The 27,124-nt window shown below is 43.7% G+C and overlaps 1 protein-coding gene across 5 annotated transcripts in view; it reads right to left on the bottom strand.

The window, feature by feature from the left end:
- Positions 1-27,124, bottom strand: part of bcas3 (BCAS3 microtubule associated cell migration factor) — a 342,517-nt gene that overhangs the window by 259,808 nt on the left and 55,585 nt on the right. For all 5 annotated transcript variants that reach the window (XM_019883291.1, XM_019883294.1, XM_019883295.1 and 2 more), the window contains exons 9-10: positions 24,759-25,092; positions 8,886-9,036 (exon numbers count right to left, since the gene is read on the bottom strand). In XM_019883291.1, coding sequence (XP_019738850.1) covers positions 8,886-9,036; positions 24,759-25,092 — 485 coding nt within the window. The remainder of the gene's footprint in view (positions 1-8,885; positions 9,037-24,758; positions 25,093-27,124) is intronic.

The raw sequence follows: 27,124 nt of genomic DNA, 5'->3' as shown, positions 1-27,124 counted from the left end.
CAGAGACTTTCTCGAGGTTGTTAAATATCCTTCTAACTTTTAGAAGATCTTAGTGAAACAACAAACTGGGGCTGCTTTGTGAAAAAAAAAACTGCAGAGGGCACAACTTGGCTTTTTTTTTCTATATACAGCACAATAAATCAATAAAATAGTGATTATTTTGCCAAGCAAGATATGTCATCACAAATGTTAAGACCATCAAAATCAGTAACATCTTTCTGAGCACCGGAGTAGCCGGAGAAAAAACCCACACAGGCAGGGTGAGAACATGCAAACTCCACACAGGAAGGAAGGAGCCGGGATCGAACCAACAACCTCTGCTCTGTGACGCCAATGCGCTAAGTACTCGTCCACTGGGCCACCCTAATAATAATACAGTAGTACTCATAATAATGACATTGCCACTTTGTACTGCTTTGAAAATCTGTTACAATGCTCTAACAGCCTAAGTTAGCTTATTAATATTTACCACCAAAGACTGTGAATATTAATTTTAGCGTCATTTACTCTAAAGGGTGTGAATTTGAGAAAATGCTCATATTTACTGGGTTCAGTAAAATTTTAAAAATACTTTTTGAGGATGACTGTCCAACAAGTGAGGCATCTCAAAGCTTTGACAGGAACATTATGCAACATTTCATTTCGCTAACTGTTTCAACCATTTTATAGTCACATACAGTACTGTTGATTAAGTGTCTCTCATGTCACCCTTGATTTCATATATTTTGTCAAATAAAATAGCAAAGTAGATGGCGTGGTTGTCGACTGGTTAGCACGTTTGCCACACAGTGCAGAGGTCATGGGTTCAATTCAGGCCCTGGCCTTCCTATGTGGAGTTTGCATGTTCTCTCCGTGCCAGTGTGGGTTTTCTCCAGGTACTCTGGTATCCTTTCACATTCCAGAAACATGCATAGCAGATTGATTTGAACGCTCTAAATGGATTGCTTTCCAAGATGGCACCCGAGTAGGCAGCCGCCGGCAAGCACTCTTTAAGAGCCTTGTGCTTTTTGTCGTTTTTTTGTTGTTTTTGTCTTTTGTTTTATCACATCGTGTTGTTGTTGCGTCGTGTGGACCTGATGTGGACTGTTTTCAGCATTTTTGGCCACGACATTCGTCAAAGAAGAAGAATCTGTGCTTAGTGTTCGTGCCTTCTTGGCAGCAGGCGTGTACCGGCACAGATTTTGATTGGGAGGAATGTCGGCACCATTTGACTGTCGTTACTAGACACCCCCGGGGCGCTTGTGTTTTGCACCTGAAATAGGCAGCATTTTCACAGCCCTGCTTTGTTCAGCGGACAGGTCGGTGCTTTTGGACAGTCTGCGGCTGGATGGATGCATGGGATGAGGAGCAGACGATGAGAAGAAAGGAGCGTCAGTGCAGAGCGCCAATGCTCATGGGGAACTGAGAGTCACGGCTTGGAATTGAAGCGGGTTTCCATGGGACAGGTTCCATCCATCCATATATTTTCTGTTCAGCTTTATCCTCACAAGGGTCGCGGGGAGTGCTGGAGCCCATCCCAGATGTCTTCGGGCAGTAGGCGGGGGACACCCTGAACCGGTTGCCAGCCAATTGCAGGGCACACAGAGACGAACAACAGTCCGTGCTCACACTCACACCTAGGGACAATTTAGAGCGTTCAATCAGCCTGCCATGCATGTTTTTGGAATGCGGGAGGAAACCGGAGTACCCGGAGAAAACCCACACAGGCCCGGGGAGAACATGCAAACTCCACACAGGGAGGCCGGAACTGGAATTGAACCTCTGCACTGTGAGGTCGACGCGCTAACCACTGGACCATCGGGCCACTTGGGACAGGATATGTGAGCCAATCTCTTTTTTCGTCAATGGAGCTACAGCTTCTTGTTGCTTTCATGCTTAGCTTGTAGCAGACATGTGCATATTTTCAGCATGATGTCTTTGATCCTCTGGTAAAAAGGACACTTTGATTCGCTCCTCCTCCATCTATTACTGCTTCAAACAACAAAGTGAATGGAGGAAAAGTGGTTAAGATGGCACGACTGTCTGTTTAATGTGTTGTGTTGTATTATTTTGTCATATTATGTCAAGTGTTCTTTTGATGGCGGTGCGGGCACCCGCAGCGGCTCCTCTTGTTGTCTTCTTGTCTGTTTGAGAGGAAGGAAATTTCATCTGTGCTGTATCCACATACAGCAAATTTGACAATAAATGTGTACTTGACTTGACAAAATTGTCCCTGTAGGTGTGATTGCGAGTGTAAATGGTTGTAGTCCTGTGTCCTGTGAATGGCTGGTAACAGTTCATGGTGTACTCCGCCTACTGCCCGAGGACGGCAGTGATAGGAATCGGCACGCCCAAGCGTAAATATAAGTGGAGCAGATAATGGATGGAAGGATGGAAAATATCAATTCGATTCCACAATTTATGCGAAAGACTATGATGATTACATAGTTTACTTTCATTATTTACAGCCAATTCAAGTCAATTCTTAAAGATTTGGGCTCATTTTATCTGGAGGGAACATTGGTTACGAGCTTCCCCTGAATTGAGTATCAAATGTGCTAAACAGTGGGATAAGAGCCCGGACTGCTAATCCACCTGCCGCTAAATATACTGTATTTTCACGACTATAAGGCACCATTAAAAGTCTTAAATTTTCTCCAAAATGGACAGGACGCCTTATAATGCGGAGCGTCTAGTGTATGCGCCGAGTTCCAAAGCCTGACTGAGAGCACGTCTGGCCGACACGCTGTTTATATAGAGAAAAGGCGGAGGTGAGTGACGACAGGCATGCGGAAGTCCGCCAATGAGTGAAGGGTGGGCATGTAAGAGGACGCTAAAGGCACGTCCCTAGCAGGTACCAGTTGCCAATGAGTGAAGGGTGGGCGTGTAAGAGGGCGCTAAAGGCACGCCCCTAGCAGGTACCAGTCGCCAATGAGTGAAGGGTAGGCGTGTAAGAGGACGCTAAAGGCACGCCCCTAGCAGGTACCAGTCACGTGAGTACATTGTAAAATGGCTAAATAAAGTACAACTGAACTCAGTTTTGCTTCCGTTGCCTTTTTAAAAACGTGTTTTTAGCGTGTGTCCGTATGTCTTAGCTGCTACCATATGCTTTAAGCTAACATACCTGGTATGTTTTAGCGTGCATGCATGTTACCATAAGCTAACGTGTTTTTAGCGTGCGTGCATGCATGCCGTATGTTTAAGCTGGCATATGTTTTACCATGCCTGGCTGCGCCCAATAATACAGTGCGTTTTGTGTATGTGTCAAATACAGAAATAGCACCCGTTTCTGAGACTGCGCCCAAAAATACGGTGCGCCGAATGGTCGTGAAAATACGGTAAGCTTTTCGAGGAGTGATGTTGGATCAATGTACTTTTGCAGAACACGAGTCAGCATCACAGTCACAGCCAGTTCACAAGTGACTATCGGTATAGTAATGTAATTTACATACAATCCACCTGTTACACCGATGTAAGAGATGGATTAAGCATGAGTTGCTTGGTCAGGCCTTGAGAATTATGTCCAAACAACGGAAATATGACTGTCGTTTTGTTGCCATCTCTGACGCGGCACTCAGGGAACAATAGAGCTAAAACCCACATATTAAATACTAACATAAACAACAGAGGACTACATTTTCTAATAACACAACGCTGGAAATGTTAATTCTCATCCATTCCTCGCATAGGATGTCATCTCTCATTTGCTAAGTGTCACGCTTTGCATGATGGTGGAGTAGAGGACCCAAGAAAGCAGGGAGGCAGGGAGGAGCAGGGTGGACAGACCAAAATGTATTTAACAAAAATACACACAGGAGTACACTGAAGAAACTAACTCCAAGTCCTGAAAAACACAAGAAAACAAAGTAACAAACAGGCAAAAAAACCTATGACAACAACAAAACATGACGCGTGCACAGAAACACACACACACACACACACACACACACACACACACACACACACACACACACACACACACAATGATCCGACACCGACTGGTCGGCGGGCATGCTAGTCCTTTTAACCAAACACTAACAAATGATACAATGACCAACAGGTGTGCCACTGCAGGGGCAGCCCTACAGTGCCACCTGTTGATCACAAACAGAACCACCCTAACACAAAGTAATAGGACTCGAAACTCGTAATTGTCAGGGAAGCAAACTAACAAATTGATCAAATGACTGGGAACCACCGGTTTTTGATTCTTATCATTAAGATACCTTCACTCTTCTCTAGTATGTGCCCGTGGTTCCAGAGCTGCAGACAACAAAAATCATGCTAGAATGGCGTTTTACAGTATTATTTTTAACATCATAATTTGGTTTGTTCATGTCTGCTTGCACTTGCACAAGTTGAAATGTTTTAAAACATTTGCTGTGCTGGATATGAATTTATAATTTATGATGGTGACAATCCGGCCTGTGTCAAGACTCATAATCTCAAAAGGACATTTTGTTTTGGAAGACAGCCAGCACTGAGGTTCCAACAAGCATAACACAACAGACCGTGGTCGTACTTTAAGGAACCAAAGTGGACCCAGAGTCTTTAATGAGAAATATTGTTACCTTTGTCAAAATGATGGTTACTTTGCAATGTTATCATCACTGTGTTTAACTGCATCATTTTATCTTGAATTACCTTCTTTGCGGTTTTTGCTCTTCCTATAGTAAATTACCTCCCTTGCCCTTTGAAATGTTTTTTTCTGACTGAATGTTCGATACATAAATAAACATCCATCCATCTGTCCATCCATTTTCTGATCCCCATAAGGGTCGCGGGGCATCCTGGAGCCTATCCCAGCTGTCTGTGGGCATTAGGCAGGGGACACCCTGAACTGGTTGCCAGCCAATTGCAGGGCACATATCGACGAACAACAGTCCGTGCTCACACTCACACCTATGGACAATTTAGAGTATTCCATTAACCTGTCATTTATGTTTTGGGAATGTGGGTGGAAACCGGAGTACCCGGAGAAAACCCACGCAGGCACGGGGAGAACATGCAAACTACACCCAGGAAGGCTGGAGCCAGAATCGAAACCTGCACCATTCGGCCACCGGTGCGGCGCATAAATAAACAAACAAGTAATTTTATCATCATGAGGGTCATGGGCGTGCTGGAGATTATCCAAGCTGACTTCGGCCAGTAGGCGGGGTACAGCCTGAAATGGTTGCCAGCCATTCGCAGATGAACGAATGAATGGATGAATACATCAATAAATATTCATTCAATAGTTTGTGTAAAGTGAGCTGAGAAAGGCTTGACGCATGTTGAGTCAGAGCACGGGTCATTTCGACTGAAAAGGAATCAAGACTATGACTGGGTGCATTAGTGAGTGCTACAGAGGGTGAGGGAGGGAGAATACAAGTAGAAAATGGTTTAAAAAAAAAAGTGCATGTAATTGACTTGTGAGGGTGATGACCCCACTCCCAAAGAATAACAGTTCACACATTCATCTTTTAAACCGTTTCCCCTAATAGCAGCTCAGCCTAGGCCATTAAAGAAAAGGAAAGTGAGGTGATTTGCAAAAAAACAGTTTTGCTTTCTGCCATGTGCTGTCGCACCAGCCTTAAAGCCCCTTTGCAGCCCAGGTCTCTGGGGCTCTGAACGGCAATTTCACTAGTACTTGTTTGGCTGTCATATATGTATTAGAGTAATCTCAGGGCACATCTGCATGAGGTCAAAAGGTCTCATTCATCCTCTCTCTGTTGTCTTTCTCATTAACTTGGCTGCACTCTTTCTGCATTTGCGTAAAAATGTCTCCAACTGGATTTGGTGGGGAGTGTGTTTTGTTTTTGTGTGTGACAATCTTTCCATTTGGATTTTCATTTGTGTTAACATCATTCCTGGGTGCAGATGGGATGAGTGTCTAGTTGTTTGTCTGCTTGCAAAATCCCCAATTTGACACAGGCAGATATTTTGGCATGTTAAAGCTGTACAAGGTGATTTTTCTCAGATGAAATGGCCATTGCAACTAATCAAAAACAAATACCAAGTTGTGACAAGGTCACCTTTTGTGACCTGTGAGTTTTCATCAACAGCTCGAGTCAGCTCGGACTAATACTGCCGAATTTTGCAAACAGAAAACACAATGTTTTATTGGATTTCAAGGAGCCGAGGTTTGCCTACACTCATCCAACTCCTTGACATCGATCTCGGCGTGAAAAGAGCAAAACATCTGAGATTGTGTGGGGTTGGGAGCATAGCACAGGGTACAAAGAGTACATTTGGTTCAGAATGTAGGTTAAGCAGCTGGCGTGTTCTTCTGCTGCCCTGCCAAAAGGATGTGCTCATACAGATGTAACTACAGCTGCTGGATCCTTTTCTCTCTGTCACATACACTCATCCACAGAGTCAATCAGGTCGGGCTGTTAAAGTTTGGATTACTTGGGTGCCAGAGTAAGAGGTGCCAGAATGAACAGATGGACATATGGTTTCTTTCTTGCTCGTGTGGTGGGAGTTGAAACTTGTGATATCAAAAATAACTAGGGTGCAAACCTGCTGCCTCACACTTTATTAATTTAAGACTTATTTGATTGTATTATGTAAATAGCATCAACGTGCATGAGAAAATGCTGTCCAGCTGCATAAACAAATACATTTAAAATAAGGCCTCCCCTGAGTGAATGGTGATGCACCGATGCAGAAAATGATAATGACATCCTACTGAGGGAAATCATTCCTATTTGTATTTGGAGGGGTTTAAGACAAAATACAGTGTTTCCCTCACTTATCGCGGTTGATGGGGACAGGGACCCTGCCGCGATAAGTGAAAAACCGTGATGTAGCGTTGGCTCCCCCCCTAGGAATTTTGTGTAAGTATATGCGGGTACCGGCATGTTTAAAATATGTAAACAGTATTTATACTTTACACATGTGAGACAAAGACTACAGCAGAACACATACAGTATTTACTTACATCTTTAACTATAAAACCTTATACAGTAATTAATATTCATCAGCATTGCCTTTTGAGAGAGACAAAGAGACTCGTGTTCGCCTCACATTACGCCGCTCTGAAAGTGTAGCCGCCGTTTGCCTCCAACTAGCTGCTGGACAGCAATACCCGCGCAGCCGATGTGTTTATGATAAGACAAGTAATCCGTATTGATGAGGAGGAGGCGACGAGACAAGTGCTGCTTTTTTTCAGACAAGCCCAATCACCCCCTCTCTTTCTAAGTAGCTCGCTTGCACTCACTTTCGCTTTCGGTCTCACACGTGCTCTCTCTCTCTCGATTATGCACCCCCCCACCACCACCACCACCACCACCACCACCACCCCAGCCACACACGTAGCAAACACAACAGTGTGACTAGAAACTGATCAGAGGCAACCATGGGAGAGAGACTGATCAGAGAGTAACCCAAATGATCAGACAAAATGGAAGGTGCTGGGCGGGGCTGTGAAGATGCACAGCCAATCAGCTCACGGAATAAATCCGCTCGTGCTGTCATTGGTCGACATCGTGCCGGGAACCAGTCATGCATCCAGCCATGTACATAACCTCTGAGTCATTCGGCAATTTTTTCTGAAAACAGTACTTTGGAAAAAAAAAAAGACGCGACGTATTGAAGCCGCGATAAATGAAGCGCGATATAGCGACGGATCACTGTAACCATGTAGAGCCAAACATTCAATCCCATCCATTTTCTGATCCGCTTATCCTCACAAGAGTCGCGGGGCGTGCTGGGGCCTATGCCAGCTGTCTTCAGGCTAGAGGCAGGGGACACCCTGAACCGGTTGCCAGACAATCGCAGGGCACAAATAGACAAACAACCATCCGTGCTCACGCTCACACGTAGGGACAATTTAGAGTGTTCCATTAACCTGCCATTCATGCTTTTGGAATGTGGGAGGAAACCGGAGGACCCGGAGAAAGCCCACACAGGCCCGGGGAGAACATGCAAACTCCACACAGGAAGGCCGTAGCCGGAATCGGAACCTGCACCTCTGCACTGTGAGGCTGACACGCTAAGTATTCAACCACCGGGCCGCCTGCCAAATGTTCCATGAAAAAAAAAAAAAAAAAAAAATCACCAATTTTGCACTGCTCTCAAAAGGGCGTGAAACCGTTGAGGGACGGGACCCGCGCTGGGGATTCAACATGGCGGAGCACTGTAGAAACCCGGTGGAGCGTGGAATCCCCCGTGTGACCCCGGCCGGGCTCACTTCCCCTGTAACAGTGCCCTGTGCGGGCTCGCGGGGCTTTGGTGCCCCAGCGAACCCTTGTTCCACAACACTCCCCCGCTTAGACCTTGCTGCTTTCACCAGGGCCGCGGTAAAGTGCTCGGATGGGCCCCCTTGCCCCATGCACGGATTGATCTCAGTGGTTGCGCACCATGTCGCGCAGCCCAGGCCAGGAGGGCCTCACAAGCGGGTCATCAAGGATCCATTGCAATGTCGGTAGCCCACCTGATCCGTCTTCAAACACGGGCCAAGGAGTTTGATCTTCCATACAATTTTCTCTCAAAATTTTTTAAAAATAGATGCAGTATATTCATCTAGTCAGGTGTAGGTGACATTTGTGCCCAACAAATAATGTCACGTGTACGCACTCACAATTTTGCACCATCACACATCACATTCATCACTTGACTGGCAGGCCCTTACTGCTCCATTACATTTCTTTCTTCCATCTATATTTTTTGGGAGCCCCATTTCTTGTAAATATTGTCTTATACCTGTGCAGTCTGTGATATTGAGAACCGACCACTACCAATACAGTATATCTGATTTTAAAAAAACTTTACCATTGAGAGAACAAAATTACTATGTATTAGAATATTAGAAATAGGATGTATACACACACTATATATATACACACACACACACATATAATTTGGTGTGTGTGTGTGTGTGTGTGTGTGTGTGTGTGTGTGTGTGTGCGCGTGTTACATACCCAGTTCGTTTAGTGATAGTGCCGAGGGACATGGGTTGTTTGATCTGAGCCAGAGGTAGGACAACGATGAGGTTAGGCAAAGGAGACAATCGTGGATTTGCCATGTTGTTATTGGTGAAGTTGTTGTACAATTCTTGGCTGCTTAGCTTGGCTGAGCAAAAGAAGAAAAAAAAACCTTTTAATTCATATAGTACTGGATGTTCTGCGATGAGTCTGTATACAAAAGGTTCAAATACAGTCAAGCTACACAAGACAAACAATGACAGAAGACGTAAAATAATAGGTGGTCTCCTATTGCAGCCAAAATATGATTAACAAACTATTGTAATATATATATTTTAGTATAGCATATAATATTAAATTCTGGGAGTTCTCAGCTCTCCAAAGATCACAGAAAACATAAAACCCTTCCTGTGGAATTCGGAATAAGCACTGCGAGATGCTTTTCTTTCCAGTGTCTGGCCATGTGTTAATCAAGGTCAATCAGAGTGCCTTTCCATTGCTTAATTACACACACAAGGGGTGTTCACATGGCACACATTTGCATCGGTGCTGCACCGACGTATTTTGTTGTGATATATCTTACACCGGTGTAAATTTTGTGGAACGTTCACACATAAAAAGCTGCTTACTAAAGAGAAGCACGTTAACCCCGGTGCAGCCCCACTTGCGTTCACACGGGCAGTTTCTGCGGCCGTGCAATACGATAATAATAAGTAAGTAATAATACGTAAATAAAAGCATGCGCGTGCGTAAAGTGTACTTCCTTTTCACCGCCTTGTTTGTGACATATTTAAAAACCATGGTTTATACTTCTCCGGACAAATCAATGCTGTGATCTATCAGACACCGTAAAAGGATGAGAGAGAGAAAGTGTTGCAGCTCTGAAACAAAGAGAGCTGTCGTGTTGGTTCCTTTTAAAACATAGACTTTATTAATTTATTTAACTCAAGCAACTACAGACACATCCTTCTCCTTCTCCATGCCTTCTGCTCAAGAGGCATTCAATGACCGCCCCCAAAAACGTAAATCAACGATGACTTCAATGACACTCAGAAAAGCAAACGTAATGCGGCAAACAGAAAATCAAGAGAGGAAATCACAAAATAAATTATATGGGGAATTCTATGGAGCGCGGGGGGGTGAACACACAAGAAAGGAACAAACTCCTCAAACAACTCCGAGACAGTCCAGTCTCTACAAAAGGAAAGATGGCGGAAGTACAACAGAGCATGAAAGCAACACATTCTACTCGTATGTAATCAACTCTTCTCGTGCGTAGCAAGTCTACCCCTGTAGCGTTCACATGTACCATTTTATATCGGTGCTGCCTCGCAAACTAGCATTTACTCCGGAGTAAATTTTTGAACCACCTTCTGAGCAGGGTTAAATTTGCTCCGGTTGAAGCTGTTTTCAGGGACTACACCGGTATAACGTTGTATGTGTGAATGCTCTACGGGGGTAGCCCCGGTGCTACACCGGAGAAAAAGTTGCCGTGTGAACACCCCTATAGATGACCTGAAGAAATTCCTTTTCAAAACTAATTCCAGTCAATATACTCAACGATTGTACCTTACCAACAAGTCAACAGTGATAGTTAGCTTGCACCTCTGAGTTTTCAAGTGTTTTTTGCAAATCTGGTAGTTACACTGTCAACCCCATTTTCATCCATCCACCCATTACCCAACCAGCCACATACAAATTGAAGTGCAATGCTTGTACATTTAAACTTTGTTGTGCACTAATTGACGAACTCAAATGTATTTGACAAATTTGGGTGCATAGCGGAATGCACAAATAAAGCTTGCAATGTGTCAAGATGTGTATTTTTAGTCTGAACCATGCCCGATTTTTGATTAATTTATGCCCTATGCTTAGAATACCGAAAGTTCAGGAAAAACACCGTCGGCATTCATCAGCTAGGGGGTTGGTAAACTGGAAAAAAAAACAACACAAAAATCAGTTTACCATGTAAATGGAGATCTAAAGGCAGTTCTACTGTTCCAAGGTGTGTGGTTTGACATCAGTTTGAATCCGATGCCCATTGTTTAGCACATTATGCTAGAGGGGATCCTAGAAGTTATGTAAGGCATATAGAGTGATCTGCAGTGTAATGGTTGGAGACAAGTCTGACTGGAGATACCCCTCCAATCCACCAGTTTAAAATACACACACTTAAGACCTTTTGAGAGCCACACTTAACAGCTCAGTGTCAATACTTATTTGTTATGTCCCTGTTCATTGTAATTGCTTGTTATCAATCCTTGTGTGTTCTACACATTTGGCCAATAAAGATGATTGTCATTCTGATTAATGTTGAAGTATTGTTTTTTGAAGTAGCGATGTGACAAGATTTCCCACAACTGACAATCGGTCAAAATGCTCAGTTTGCTCTCGAGCGCTGTCCACAAATGGTTCACATCCAACCTCACAGACAGGGCTTTTATGCTTTATTTGGATACCTGTTTCTCTAAGGTCCATTGAATCCTATGTGGTGTGCCGCAGCGTTTGATTTTAAGCCCATTGCTTTTTAACCTGTACATGATCCCTCTTGGTGATAGCATCTGGAGACATGGAATCAACTTCCACAGTTACGCTGATGCTACACAGTTGTACATGTCTGTGTCTCCTGGTGACACAACAATAATAATAATAATAATGATAATAGTAATAATAATAATAATAATACAGTGATACCCCTCTACAACGAAAGCTATATGGGCGAAAATACCCCCAAGTGTGAAAACATTTTCATGCATGAAAGCCATTCCCGCTTTTCTGCTCCCCCTACAACGAAATGTCCCCCTGTTCCGTTATACAAAATCTTTTTCTCTGCTCTTGCTTCGCAACGAGATTCACTGCAACGAAAACAAGCCTTCCGCAGAAGTCTAATCCAACCTCAGCATGCCACAGCGACCTCTAGTGCTTCGTTCGGAAATGGCGACAGCAACCACCACACTGCTTTACATGTGCAGTAATACAGGAAGTATTTGTTTCAGACGCAGCACGAACGTTACATTGCTAGAATGCCGACAGAACGGACCTTTGCATACCAATGAGTTAAGAAAAGAAAAGCTTAAACGCGTGAAGACAGGATAAAGGTAATAAAAATGTAAGATGGAGGAAGCAGAATAAAAGACATGCAATAAATTGATTTAAGTCAAAGTAAATGCTGATCGTAAATTTCACAATTTCTTTTGCTTTTTTTCTTACTATGCTGGCTATTTGAAGTGTCAAATAAGTGTATGCTCATACTTATGCACTATTGGAATAAAAACAAAAAGTACACATATACGTTTTTTGTGTGTGTTCATGTTTACGTCTGAGATAAAATTTGCTACAGTGAAAAGCCCCCTGTTGTGAAAAATTTCTTGCTGCAAACATGATTTTGTTGTAGATGAGTTTCACTGTACATTTTATTTGCAGTATAAGCGCCTTTCACAACACTCAAGGGCACTTTACAATCAAGAGCAAAACAATAAAACCACAGATAGCCAATGGATGGACTTAGTAATTGTACCTTAGATGTCATATCCTTGATGTCAGAAAACGTTCTCCATCCTAACCATGACAAACTGAATTTTAGTCATCGGACCTAAACGACAGGGAGGGAAACTTTTATGTAAACTATATATATATATATATATATATATATATATATGTTTTGGGTCTCACTCAGAAAACGGTATCAGAAAGGCCAGACGAGTATTAACTCATTCAGTACCAGCCAAAGACATATAAAAACGTCTTTGGGAGTGAATGAGTTTAATCTGTCACACAAGGAAGAGATTTAAAATGCAGATGGCCGATTACCACAAGCCAACACAAAATATTACAGACTGTCTATCACGTATTGGCAGAAGTGCTTGACCTATATATCAGCAGTCAACTTGAAGCATTTGAACCAAAAGAACACGCTGTATTTTGCAGAGAATTTAGCACAATGGACCATCCATCCATCCATAACCACCTTAGAACCTTGACAGAAGTGGAAAATGGTGTGACTGTCAATACTGTCCGGAGAGGATTTGGGGTTTAGACGGTGGCTTCTCTCTGGCCCCTCTGCCATACAAGCTTGAATGGGGGATGCTGCAACGGTGGTTGTACTTCCGCACGCTTTGCAACAGAAGAAAGCTGAAATTCTGACAGAGTGATCATGGGTTCAACGTGACCTCCCTGACTATCAACATTCTCCCCCTATTGCTCAGTTTAGACTGCTTGCCATCTCGAGAAGAAGTGCTGTTTTTTCTGAACTTCTATTTATGGGCCAAAGAGACTGTTGTGCTCATTGAGAATTTCAAAGGAGCAGATTTATTTCTTCACCCTTCTCTAGATATTCTCTCTGCAGACAATCTTGGCTTACAGGTCTAAGAACAATTTCTTCGACTTTATGCTTGGTTATGCTCTGACATGCATTGTCAACTATGGGCCCTGGTCTAACCTAGCCACCTTGGACCGCAAATCAAGTCCAATCAACTGAAGGTGCAGACACCAATTAATATGTAAAAACCTTTAAAGAAAGAGCATAAAAAATGACACACCTGTACTCAATTTTGAGGTTCATGGCAAATGCTGTGATTACTATGTACTGGACATGTACTTGTTTATTTTTACTACATTTTTACTACATTTGCAAAATACTATTGCTACTACTTCGACTACTACTACTACCAACTAATAATAATAATAATAATAATAATAATAAAAAGCATATAAGAAAATGGATGAATAATAATAATAATAATAATAATAATAATAATAAAAATAATAATGGTAGCGGGCACGTGAGCAGTGCTAGCAGCTAGCAGCACAAGCAGCTCTAGCAGCGCTCAAGTGCCCATAATGAGAGTTGTCAGATTAATTTTCAAAGGCGGTAGATATAAAATAAACCTGCACAATTTGATGCTGATGCCTGACACAGTTGCCGTTCCTATTGATCACTTTTAAATAAATTTGGCTCACTCAAGTGTGTTGTTTTAGTCGGCAAAATCACTACTGTGGTTCTGATGTCACTTCGTCACTTCTTGACCAAAACCTATGGTGATATTTTTGGTCTAAAATCACACTTATGTTTCTAGAAAGGGAAAAAGAAGAAGTATAAAATGTTGATGATCCAAACATGAAAAACAGTTGGTCGTTCATTACTAAGTGGAAATGTGTATTTTTTTTTTTTTTTGGTCCTCTACATTTACACTATAATTGTTATTTAACCAAGCAAAACACCTTAACAAGCAAGCTGCCAGCGTAGTAGCAGAGAGGATGTGTCATTTTACCAACAAATGAGTGAACAGTCCAAGCATATGTTTTAACTCCTCTCTTTCGAGCTACAATGATTGGATAAGGATGGTGGTCAGACCCGGAAAACAAGCAAATATGTTGCAATATCTAAAAGCAAGCACTCAATAAGCAGGTAGCTGGTCCCAGGTAGACCAATGTAGGGACACATCCAGTATGATGGGTATTCAATGCGGAACAGAGGAGTTGGAGAACACTCTAAATTGTCCCGAGGTATGAGAAGTGTTACCTCTATTTTTAGGCACGATGCAAGCCTGGGCTTTTAGCTTTGAGATGCATGTATACTTTTGGAGTTCCTTCCCAAAAACCAATGCTGTCTTGGCTCACAATAATCACAGTCCAGCTGTTGCGGCCTGATGGTCAGGCCCATATTTGCCTCACAGTCAGATCTGTCAACCTCAGAAAAAGCTTCCTTAACCCAAAAGTTCAAATCTGTACATATGATTTTGCCATACACCTCAAAAGATGTTGTTGATTACCGGAAGAAAAAAACAGAAATAATAAGGAAGTTGGAAAACTCAGGACTACTCCACTTGTTTGATAAGGTGTATGGACTTCATGAAGACACAATAATGTTTGTTAATGATCGTGCAGACTTAATTAAAGAACTGTAAACTAAATGCAAATACTCCATGATGAATTGTGCTGGGTTATTTACGTGAACATTTTGTTTTTCCAAACACACCCGGTTTCACACCAGCACAATTGTGCTAGATATTCCCCCAAGGACAATTTTTTGAGAGGTGGCCCTGATGCTCTCCTTTAAAAGTGTAACTGATGATCATGATCCCTTGAACTCTTGCTCTCATCTAAGCACAGCTAAAGGAAATCTTCAGGTCTATATGCAGGGTGACCATGCAGTCTGGGTACAGTACATGGTAAAGAACACATACTTCTTAAAACAAAACAATTTGATTAAATTGTAATGTTACTAAATAATAGTTTTCACTGATAGTGTAGCGGGACACGCTCCTGACTTGTGTGCGGGCAGCGTAGGATCGGTTCCCACTCAGTGACGGTGTGGATGTGGGTGTGGATGGTTGTTTGTCTCAATATGTTCCCTGCGACTGACTGGCGACCAGTTCAGGGTATAGTCTGCCTTCCACCCAAAGTCAGCTGGGATAGCAACTCCCCGCGAACCTGTACAGGATAAGCGATTTTTAAAGCGGATGGATGGGTGCATGGACTAACAACCAAGCACACTCACAAACACACTTATGGACAATTTAGAGCGTTCAGTTAACCGGTCAGGTCAGGCTTCAGCCTGCTACTGGTACCCTGTAACCCAGTACCACCTGCCCCAGGGTCGGGTCGTCGGCGACTAAACCGGCTCCCCCCACCTGTCCTCGCAAGAGGACTCGTGAGGAGGGTGGCTAGACACCCTGTAGAACTAAAAAAATCTATCAAAGGGCACCGGCTCAGGAGAGCCAACAGCGGCCATCTAGCACCCCCAACCAAGGGTAAATGGTCCCACTGCCTTAAATGTTTAGGCCTCTTGAGGCAAAGGCTAAGGGGGTAAACCCCCGACAGAAAATCCGGTGTGGAGCCCCGCAGGCAGACCAGCAGTTATGGCTGGATTCTGGCATTTCCTGCAGCTGATGTTGTACCAGGACTATAGCAACTTGTGCTTCTCCTGGTTCCCTTCTGAAGCCGAGGGGAGAGTCTTGATGCTTGGGCAACTCTTGACTCGCTACTTCCTGCCCAGGTTACGTCAGTGCCAACCCCAAAGCCGTGGAGCGATGAGTGCGTGGTGACGGTGGCAGGTGCAGGATGGCACTGGGAGCCACTAGCCACAAGCTTGCATCCACGCGACCAGAGCCAAGTGGTCGCCCCATCCTGACACGAGGCAACAGGATGTTTTGGCAGCAGCTCTGGATGACGGAGCAGCCCTATTTAGGGAGTGCACTGCTCCACCCTTTTGGGGAACGGCCTAGAAAAGGTGGCCTAAAGAAAGCTTGCCTCACCCTGATCCTGCCAGCTTGCTGCGGCTGGCTGGACATCCACCTCTGCGGTCGAAATAAAGTCGAAAAAACATCAACCTCGGTGCGTGGAATGTGAGGACCCTTATGGACGCAAACAGTAGTCCTGAGCGCATGACAGCGATTGTTGGACGTGAACTGGCCAACTATAACACGGCCATAGCTGCACTCAGTGAGACCAGAAGGGCTGACACAGGCAGCGTGAAAGAAGTGGGAGCCGGCTACACCTTCTTTTGGAGTGGCAAATCAGAGACCAAACCACGGATCTCTGGTGTCGGTTTTGCCATCCGGAACGACATAGCCTCAAGCCTCACCTCACTTCCCAAAGGGATCTCAGACCGCAGAATGACATTGCGTCTGCGTCTGGAGAGCAAGACGCACCTGACTCTCATCAGCGTCTATGCTCCTACCATGACCCACCCGGAAGAGGAGAGAGAGGCTTTTTACTCAAGCCTGCGCGAAGTCATCCACAGCGTACCAAGCAACGATAAGCTCCTCCTGCTTGGGGACTTCAATGCACGGGTCGGCAGCAACAAGCACGCCTGGCCTAGAGTGCTGGGCTCACACGGTTATGGAAAGGAAAACTCTAACGGTCTGATGCTACTTAGTCTCTGTGCTGAGGAAACCTGGTAATAACAAACACGGTTTTCAAACACAAGGATGCTCACAAGGTCACCTGGATGCATCCAAGATCAAAGCACTGGCACTTGCTTGACTACATCATCACCAGACACCAGGACCTCTGTGAAATTCTTGACACTAGAGCACTGAGAGGTGCGGACTGCTGGACAGACCACGTCCTCCTAAGGTGCAAAGCCCGCTTTATTGTACACAAACCAGTGCGGAAGAAACCAAGCTGCATTAAGAGAAAGCTCGATGTGTCCCGTCTTAAGTGCGCAAGCGTTGTGAGTGAGCTACAAGAAAAGCTGCGTGATCAGCTACCTGCTCTGCCTGCTGATACTGATACTTCCGAGCACGCCTGGTCTGTGTTCAGGGATGCAGTGTTCTCAGCCGTCAAGACAGCTCTGGGATTCCGTAAACGCAAACACCAGGACTGGTTTGACCAAAAAGACCAGGACATCCTCAAGCTGATAGAAGCGAAGCGCACCGCTCATGCCGCTTGGCTGAGCGACAAGAACTCCGCGTCCAAGCACAACCTCTTCAAACAGCTACGCAGGCAGGTGCAAAGCCGCACGAGGGAGCTGAAGGATGCTTGGTGGGCAGACAAAGCTACGGAGGTTCAAAATCACGCAGACAACAAACGGTCCAAGGAGTTTTATGCAGGGCTAAAATCCATTTGCGGCCCTGCTCAGTGCACAACGGACCCAATTCGAAACCGGGATGGCATACTCCTTACTGACAAAGAGGACATCTTGAAACAATGGACTCTCCACTTCAGCACGCTGTTGAATCAGACCTCAGAAGTGTCAAACGTAGCAATAGAGTCCATCCAGCAGAAACCCATGGTCCATCAACTTGATGCCCAACCTAATCACGCAGAGATCACTGAAGCCATCAAGCAGCTGCAAACAGGCAAGGCTCCGGGCCCAGATGGAATTCCGGCTGAAGTGTTCAAAGCCGGTGGTGAAACGCTTATCGCTCACCTCACCAGGCTGTTCCAAGTATTTTGGATAAATGGTGAGCTTCCCCAGGACTTCAGGGATGCTAACATCATCCACTTGTACAAAAACAAGGGTGATCGCTCATCCTGTGACAACCACCGCGGGATCAGCCTCCTCAGCATTGCAGGCAAGATATTGGCCCGTATTCTGCTGAATCGTATCACCAAGCACATACTGGATGATGTTGTGTCTGAAAGTCAGTGTGGCTTCAGAAAGCTGAGAGGCACGGTAGATATGGTCTTTGCTGTCAGGCAGCTACAGTAAAAATGTGTCGAGCAGTACCAAGATCTCCACCTGCTCTTCATTGATCTCACCAAGGCATTTGACACAGTAAACCGGACTGCACTCTGGGCAATACTCAGCAGGCTCGGATGCCCACCTCGTTTTGTAGAGATTGTACGTGCCTTCCATGATGGTATGCTTGGCAGGGTCATTGAAAATGGCGATACATCTGACCCTTTTCCAGTGTCAAACGGGGTGAAGCAAGGATGTGTGCTTGCCCCAACGCTGTTCAGTCTCCTCTTTGCCCAGATGCTCTCTGCAGCGCTCTCTCTAACAACAGCAGGAGTCAAGATTCATTATCGCATGGATGGCGATTTCTTCAACCTTCGTCGCCTAAAGTCCCGAGGTATGAGAAGTGTTACCTCTATTTTTAGGCACGATGCAAGCCCGTGCCATTGTTCGCGACTTCCTCTTCGCAGTTATTGCGCACTGACAGCTCACTCTGAGGAAGACCTGCCAACAGCTTGCTGACTGTTTTGCCACTGCAGCTAAGTCTTTTGGGCTAACAGTGAGCATCGAGAAGACGGAGGTTCTTCGGCAGCTCGCCCCAAACACTGCTCGGCCTCCTGCCAACATCTCCATGGACGGTAATGTGCTGAAAAATGTAGACACCTTCAAGTACCTGGGCAGCTGCATAAACTCTGCAGCCAACCTTGATGACGAGGTTCTGTGTCGCATTCCGCGAGCAAGTCAGACGTTTGGGCGTCTCCACACACGAATATGGCATCTCGATCAAGACCAAGTTGAAGGTTTACCGTGCTGTGGTGCTGCCGTCTCTGCTGTACGGCTGCGAGACATGGACTTGTTACAGGCGGCACATCAAGAAGCTGGATCATTTCCACCTGCGCTGCCTTCGCAAACTTCTCCGCATTGGCTGGAAGGACAAGATACCTAACCAGGAGGACCTTCGGAGGGCTGAGACCACTGGCATCGAAGCCATGCTGAACCAGTCACAGCTTCGCTGGTCAGGCCACGTCACTCGCATGGATGACAGCAGACTCCCTAAACAACTGTTCCATGCTGAGTTGTCAACTGGGAAACGGCATACAGGTGGGCAGAGGAAGCGTTACAAAGATGTTCTAAAGTTAACCCTCAAGGCCTACGGCATGCCAGTTGACCAATGGCAAACCCGAGCCCAGGACAGACCGGCCTGAAGGGCATCCATTCACAAGGGCACAAAACAGTTTGAAAGAAACCGGCTACAGAGCCTGGATGACAAAAGGCCCGCCCGGAAAAACAGAGTGCTTAATCCCAACACTGCTGTACCCTGTCAGCTCTGCGGCAAGATCTGCGCATCCACATTTGGGCTGCAAGCTCATATGCGCAAACACCAACACCAACACTGACGTGTCATCTTCGACCTTTCGAGGGACTACCATGAGTGACTACCATGATGTTTTTGGAATGTGGGAGTGTCAGAGATTTTCTCGGACAAAGTTAAAGAAACGACTCGGCACACAGGAAAATTGTCTTCAATATCGACGGAAGCGGATCTCTGAGAGCGAACGACGGTTTAGTTGCTCCGTGATCACGCTCAGAGCCCCCCCTCCTCGAGTTCGAACATTTACTGTCAGAGATTTTCTCGGACAAGGTTAAAGAAACGACTTGGCACACAGGAAAATTGTCTTCAATATCGACGGAAGCGGATCTCTGAGAGCGAACGACGGTTTAGTTGCTCCGTGATCACGCTCAGAGCCCCCCCTCCTCGAGTTCGAACATTTACTGTCAGAGATTAATGTCGCCTGGGCGCGACGGGTGTTCTCAAATCGTCTTTTGTTGTTCGACCGCTGTTCCCAAATTACTCGCTCCCCCTTTGTGACCGGATCTGATCTCCTCTGATTGCCCACCCGCTTTGATGTGTTGATTGTGGTCTGGGCTGCAACAGCCCCCAGCCCAAATGGCCGGCACCTTCTGAAAAGGAATTTGGGGGTGCTGATAACGCACCCAGATGCTTCGACGTGCCCTGATCAAATGAGACTTTAAACATGATACAATTTCGCCCATAGATTCCTCTAACAGGGAGGAAACTGGAGTATTCAGAGAAAACCCACATAAGCACTGTACTGCACTGTGAGACGTATATGTTAATCAGTTGGCCACCGTGGCGCGAAATGGTTTTTTTCTTATCACAAATTCGGACAAGGAGCTGAATCTTACACTAGAATGAACATGCTACATATTCTCATCATTCCATTAGAATGCTGTAATTAGGAGAGCAATATAAACATGAGTGTACAAGGGTCATGCACCGCAAAAAAAAAAAAAAAAACGCATTTACATCGAAATACTGCATGATATAAAGTAGAGGTGTCAATTTATCGCGTTAATTGTGAAAAATTAATTATAGTCATTTTAAGTGTATGTTTTTTAATCGCGTTACCGTATTTTCCACACTAAAAGGCGCACTGGATTATGAGGCGGACCTTCAATGAATGGCCTCTTTTGTAATTTTTTTCATATATTGGACGCACCGGGTTATAAGACGCAATCTACAATGCATCCATTAGATGGAGCTACGCTCAAAGAAATGCAAACAGAAGGCTCAGATGTCAGTATAATGTAGGACAGTGTTTTTCAATCCGTGTGCCGCGGCACACTGGTGTGCCGCCAGACATTGTCAGGTGTGCCGTGGGAAAATATCCAATTTGTATGCCTGTGCGGTCTTTCGCCCAGAAAGTAATCATGTAGTACACTCTCATACCGGTAGGGAGCAGCAACAGCTAGCCAATTGCCTTGTGTTTCGACAAGAGACAAGCGAATTTGTGACACATGAATGCAGGACGACGGTGAAACAATAATTATGAAAGATGATAAAATACTGTTTTCTTTGTGTTCATTTGATTCCAATTCAAGCTGTTATAACGTCATTCTTAAATGTTAAAAACGGTAGTAACAATATAACCGTTATATTGGGGGGGGGGGCACATTTTCAGCTAGTGGTGTGCCGCGAGACTTTTTTCAATGAAAGTGTGCCTTGGCTCAAAAAAGTTTGAAAAACACTGATGTAGGAGACTGGACTGTCTCAGAAGTGTTTGTTATTTATTCCTTTGTTGTGTATTCACAAACGAGGAAATCACAAAATAAATTCTGTAGGGGGTGGGAAGAGAATTTCTTTTGTAATTTCCTCGCTTGGTTTTCTGTTTTGATGCATTATTTTCAATGTTCGTAGTTTCATTGAAGTAATTGTTAATTTACGTTTTTCGGAGGCGGTCATGAACGCCTCTCGAGTCGAACGGAAGAAGAGAAGGCACGGAGATGGACAAAGACGTACCTATATTTGCTGAGACTGTAAAAACCATTAATTAAGTGTGCGTTTTAAAAAACCAACACCACAGCTCTCCTTTTTTCGGAACTGCAACAAAAACGTATTTAATAAAGCAGCGACACAGTTTACTGAACCAACAGCAAGTTTTAACAGTGACTCATTACATATAAACATTTATTTTGTGCAATGAAACACTTTATCCCCCCCAATGTTGTTGCTGTAGACTGCAAATTTCCCCAGTGTGGGACAAATAAAGGTTATCTTATCTCATGTTATCTTATCTTATTAACATTGAAATCTCTTGCCACAAGTCTATTTCCATGTTCTATTGCATGTCTCCAGCAAGGAGCCATTTTGGGGTCGACATATTACCGTAATGACCATACACAAGGTGGATTTAACCCATGTGCTGCAGTTGATCTAAATAAGTTTATATAACGCAACATACAATTTTACAAAAATTGTAAAAGTATTATTCCTGAATATTTATTTCACTTTCAACCACTCGACATGTTCAGTGGCATCAGTGCTATACATACACATATAGTTCTTATTTTTTTCTTTGTATTTTTGCCTTCTATGGACAATAGTATTTTTGCCCTCTATGGACAATAAAAGCGGTATTGTGCTATGACCAAAACATAAATATAAATCTATATAAATAAAACATGAATTGGAATATTTCATATCACACATTTTTTATGCTGTGTCTTTGATTTAAAGATGACAATACGCAAAAATCTACAAAAATTGTAGAAATTGTAACATATGGGGTAACCCATGTGTTACAAACATCGTAGAAATTGCAGCACAAGGGTTACGGCACGCTACGAGCCTTTAGGAAAATGGAAGACTTAGGTGTGCCTTTTAGTGCGGAAAATACGGTAATATAAATTTTAATCTCTAACTTTATTTTTGTCAATCTAAATTTTAATCTCTAACTTTATTGTTATGATTCTGTTTGTGACCAACAGGTGGCACTGTAGGGCTCCCCCTGCAGCTGCACACCTGTTGGTCGTTATGTAATTGTTTAAAAGGACTCCCGGCACAACCATTCAGTGTCAGGTCATTGTTTGCTTGTAACTGTCACGTTTGTTTCTGTCATGGTTCTGTTCCTGTTAGTTTTTTGCCACAGTCATGGTTTTGTTTTAGTACTTTGGGTTCCTTGTGTTCTTGGAACTTTGTTTAGGACTTAGTTTTCTGTGTATCAATACAACTCGTCAAGTTCACCCTGCTCCTCCCTCTTGCCTGCTCTTTGGGGTCCTCCTCCACCTCGCTTCGTGACAATTGTTTCTGTTGGTGGGTTGTCTTTTTATAATATCCCCTTTCATGTGTTGGCTTCCTGTGTTCGAGTAGTTGAGGGTGGGGAAACAACTGTCAGTCACAAACTGAAGCGGACATTGATTGGCTGTCATTACGTTTGGGTTTGTTTAGCATAAGCTGATTGGATCCCATTGGAGTTGGGTGGGCAAAGTAAGCAGCGGTGAGGAGAGGAGAGGTGAAAATGCAGGAATATGTGAGAGTTCTCGGCACAATGAATGGAAAATTTACTTTTTAAATACGCCCTGACGGCACTATTGATAAAAGTATTGTGCCTAATTTGTAAGAAGGACTTTGCTGTCCACCGAAGCAGCTCAGGTTTAGCCTTCCACATTAATGCAAAGCACCCAGTCGTGAGTGCATCCACAGCTAACGTTAGCAACGACAGTGTTAGTAATATAGCGAGCTAAAGTCAGCTCTTCGCCAAACTAAACTCGAGGAGAACACCCGCGTACGAGGCATGAATAAGCATAGTTGCTGTGTCCTCAGTAGCCTACCGAAAGTAGTTGATGTTTATTTCAGCACTTTACACTGTTCATCATGAGAAAATAAACAGTGTGCTAACTTACAGCACTGTGATTTAAGGGTCTCTTATTTTTAATTATCCGAAGCAAGGTCAGTGTTGAGAACTTGTATTGCTCAGAAAAATGTTCTTACTGTTTTTCATATGTTAACTGAAGAACGTTTTATGGACCCTATGTTCTATTTTTATTTTTATTTTGTAATTATTTGGAGATTTACAAAAACAAACAAAACGATATTCACCCTGGTGGTCGAAACAAAAGGTTGCAGGTAGGACTTGGGACAACAGTGAAACTCCTCTACAACAAAATCATGTTTGCAGCAAGAAATTTTTCACAGCAGGGGACTTTTCACTAGAGCAAATTTTATCTCAGATGTAAACACACACACACACACACACACACACACACACACACACACAAAACGTACGTGTACTCTCTATTTTTATTCCAATAGTGCATAAGTATGAGAATACACTTATTTGACACTTCATATAGCCAGTGTAGAAAGAACAAAACGGGAAAGAAATTGCAAAATTTATGATCAGCATTCACTTTCACTGACATCAATTCCTTGCATAATGTCTTTTACTTTGCTTCCTCCGTCTTTCATTTTTATTACTTTTATCCTGTCTTCAAGTGTTAAAGCTTTTCTTTTCTTCACTCCTTGGTCTGCATAGGTCCGTTTTGTAGCCATTTTAGCAATGCCGCGTTCGTGCTGCATCTGAAACTAACAATAACAAATACTTCCTGTATAACTGAACATGTGTAAGCCAGTGTGGTGGTTGATGTTGCCGTTTGCAAGCTAAGCAGTAGCAGTGGCTGTGGCAGGCTGAGGTTGGATTACTTTTGCGGTAGGCTTGTTTTCGTTGTAGTGAACCTCATTGCGAGGCAAGGGTGGAGAAAAGGATTTCGTATTACGCAACAGGGGGGCTTTTCGTTGAAGGGGGGAGCAGAAAAGGGAATGGCTTTAATGCATGAAGATTTTTTCACACTAGGGGGTATTTTCGCACATGTAGGTTTCATTGTAGAGGAGTTTCACTGGAGTCTCAACTACAGCAGCAAGTAAATGGCTAGGACTGCATCTGTTCAAGTCTGTTTACAAACAATGAAAGACTTTATAATGCCACTTTATCTTTTGATCTGCCTCAATAATGGAATGAATTAAAAATGAAAATAGGGGTTTTCTCAGCACTTTTTAGATGAGATTAAAATATAGATTAATTTGCTCAATTAATTACAGATCATAATTAATTAATCTCACTATTTTTAATCTTTTGACAGCATTATTATAAAGTCTGTTCCAATGATAAAATAAATGATTAAAAAAAAGTATGAAATAAGGTTCATGTAATTGCTCAACTGAGAAATTAAAATGTAAAAAAAAAAAAAAAAAAAAAAAAAAAAACTCCAAAAGAAACACTAAAATGTAGTGGGGTAGTGTCACAGACATGAGGCAGAAGAGTGATGATTTGAGGGCTCATTAGTTGGTCTGCTCTAAAGATTTAAAAAGCCCCATCCCAGCCGCTCTCCTCCAAAACAACTAAAACGCAATTAAAACGCAACCCCCATACGTTCAAGCTTCTCACCGTGATGCGGAGACCCTGATGGGCTACTGGAAAGACCAGGTATTGGGCTACAGCGGCCCCCAATGACTCCTGCTCCGCCGAGGACAGACGCACCGCCTCCAATACTGCCTCCGCCTAAACCTCCGCATGTCGACATTCTGTTCAGCTCCTGCTCAATTTCCTCCAAGCCAGCACTCTTCTGGAAGCGTGACATCCGGTTGACAACCCTTGGAGACATATGCGTCCGGGAACAGGGAGCACCACCATAGGGGTTGATTGGAAATACGTGGGTAGTACCACGAAGGGTGCTGATTGCCACCCAACGACTGTCCTGGCTGAAACACATGTCCTGGACCTACAAGAAGACAAGAAATAGCTGTCACCAAACAGAGTCAGGATTCTAAATATGCTGAAAAATGATAAGTGCATCATCAAGTCTTGCCTATCATAATAATAACAAAATAAATAATAATAATAACTAGAGGTGCGAGCAGCTGTGAAGGGCCCTCGCAGCCATGGCAATGTCGGAAGTATTGGTGCCTTGGGATTGTGGCACAAAGGTAGAAAATGAAGAGCATCAAATGAAAAACGAGTTCCATAAAATATGAGGTCTCCAACAGGCCTAAAATGATCCATGAGAAAGGAAATTAAAATTAGCGGGTAACTTGTTGGGTTTAGAGTGGAGTTTTTCTCTATCTTGGGCTGTTACAGATGCCTCCACGTTTGGTAGATCTTGGTGAAATGTTAAAAACATCACCTATGGTCACGAGCTATGGGTCATGACCGACAGAACGAGATCCCAGATACAAGTATCAAGTATCAAGTACAACTTTGTCAAATGTGCTGTATGTGCAACAAACAGCACAGATGAAATTTCTTCCCTCTCAAGAAAACATACAAGCGGCCGAAATGAGTTTTCTCCGCAGGGTGTCTAGGCTGTCCCTTAGAGCTAAGGTGAGAAGCTCGGCCATCTGGCAGGGACTCAGAGTCGAGCCACTTCTCCTCCACGTCAAGAGAAGCCAGATGAGGTGGCTTGGGCATCTCATTAGGATGCCTCCTGGATGCCTCCCTGGTAAGGTGTTCCGGGCATGTCCCACAGGTAGGGGGACCGGGAATGACCCAGGACTCGCTGGAGAGACAATGTCTTCCAGTTGGCCTGAGAACGCCTCGGGATCCCTCAGGAAGAGCTGGAAGAAGTGGCTGGGGAGAGGGAAGTCTGGGCTGCCCTGCTAAAGCTATTTTTCCCCCGTGACCTGACCCCGGATAAGCGGTAGAAAATGGATGGATGAATGGATGGATGTTTTGTTCAAAATTTGTCGGTGGCGCACCAAAGGAATTTTTCTTTATGAATCGCACAATGAACTCAGATGATATTAATCATTTTTGAAAGGTTTAATGCATGTGAAACATCTTTGTGATCATGAATGTTGAGAACATATAAAATAAATTGCATATTTTTTCTTATATATATATATATATATATATATATATATATATATACACACCGTATTTTCTGCACTAAAAGACGCACTGGATTATGAGGCGCAATCTACAATGCCTCCACGAGATGGTGCGACACTCCTTTCATTCAACTCGAGAGACGTTCATGACCGCTTCTGAAAAACGTAAATTAACTATTCCTGTACTTAATGAAACTACGAAAATTGAAAATAATGCATCAAAACAAAAAATCAAGCGAGGAAATCACAAAATAAATTCTGTATCCCCCCCACAGAATTTATTTTGTGATTTCCTTGATTTTCTTCGTGGTTTCATTGAAGTAATAATTAATTTACGTTTTTCGGAGGCGGCCATGAACGCCTCTCGAGTGGAACGGAAGAGAAGGCACAGAGACGGACAAAGACGGACAGTACCTGTGAAAACTGTGAAAATCATTAATAAAGTCTGCATTAAAAAAAAATAACAATAATAAAACCACAACCACATCTCTCCTTTTTTCAACAAATACAGGTGCGTCTTTGTCCGTCTCCGTGCCTTCTTTTCTTCCGGTTAACTCGAGAGGCGTTCATGACCGCCTCCGAAAAACACATTGGCATTTCCTTGATCGTATATCCAACAGTACGATCAGATGTCAGTCGTAGTTATTTATTCCTTTGTTGTGTATTCACAAATGATGAAATCACAATATAAATTCTGTAGGGGGGGCTATAGAATTTATTTTGTGATATACTCGCTTGCTTTTCAGTTTTGATGTATTATTTTCAATTTTTGCAGTTTCATTGAAGTAATCGTTAGTTTACGTTTTTCGGAGGCGGTCTTGAACGCCTCTCGAGTCAAACGGAAGACAGACAAACACGTATCTGTATTTGTTGAGACTGTTTTAAAAAAAATAACACCACAGCTCTCCTTTTTTCGGAGCTGCAACA

The sequence above is a fragment of the Hippocampus comes genome, unplaced genomic scaffold (assembly GCF_001891065.2).
Source record: "Hippocampus comes isolate QL1 unplaced genomic scaffold, H_comes_QL1_v1.1 scaffold291, whole genome shotgun sequence".
Taxonomy (NCBI): Eukaryota; Metazoa; Chordata; class Actinopteri; order Syngnathiformes; family Syngnathidae; genus Hippocampus; species Hippocampus comes.
The sequence above is the reverse complement of the archived record's forward strand: the minus strand, read 5'-3'. Positions and strand labels throughout refer to the sequence as shown.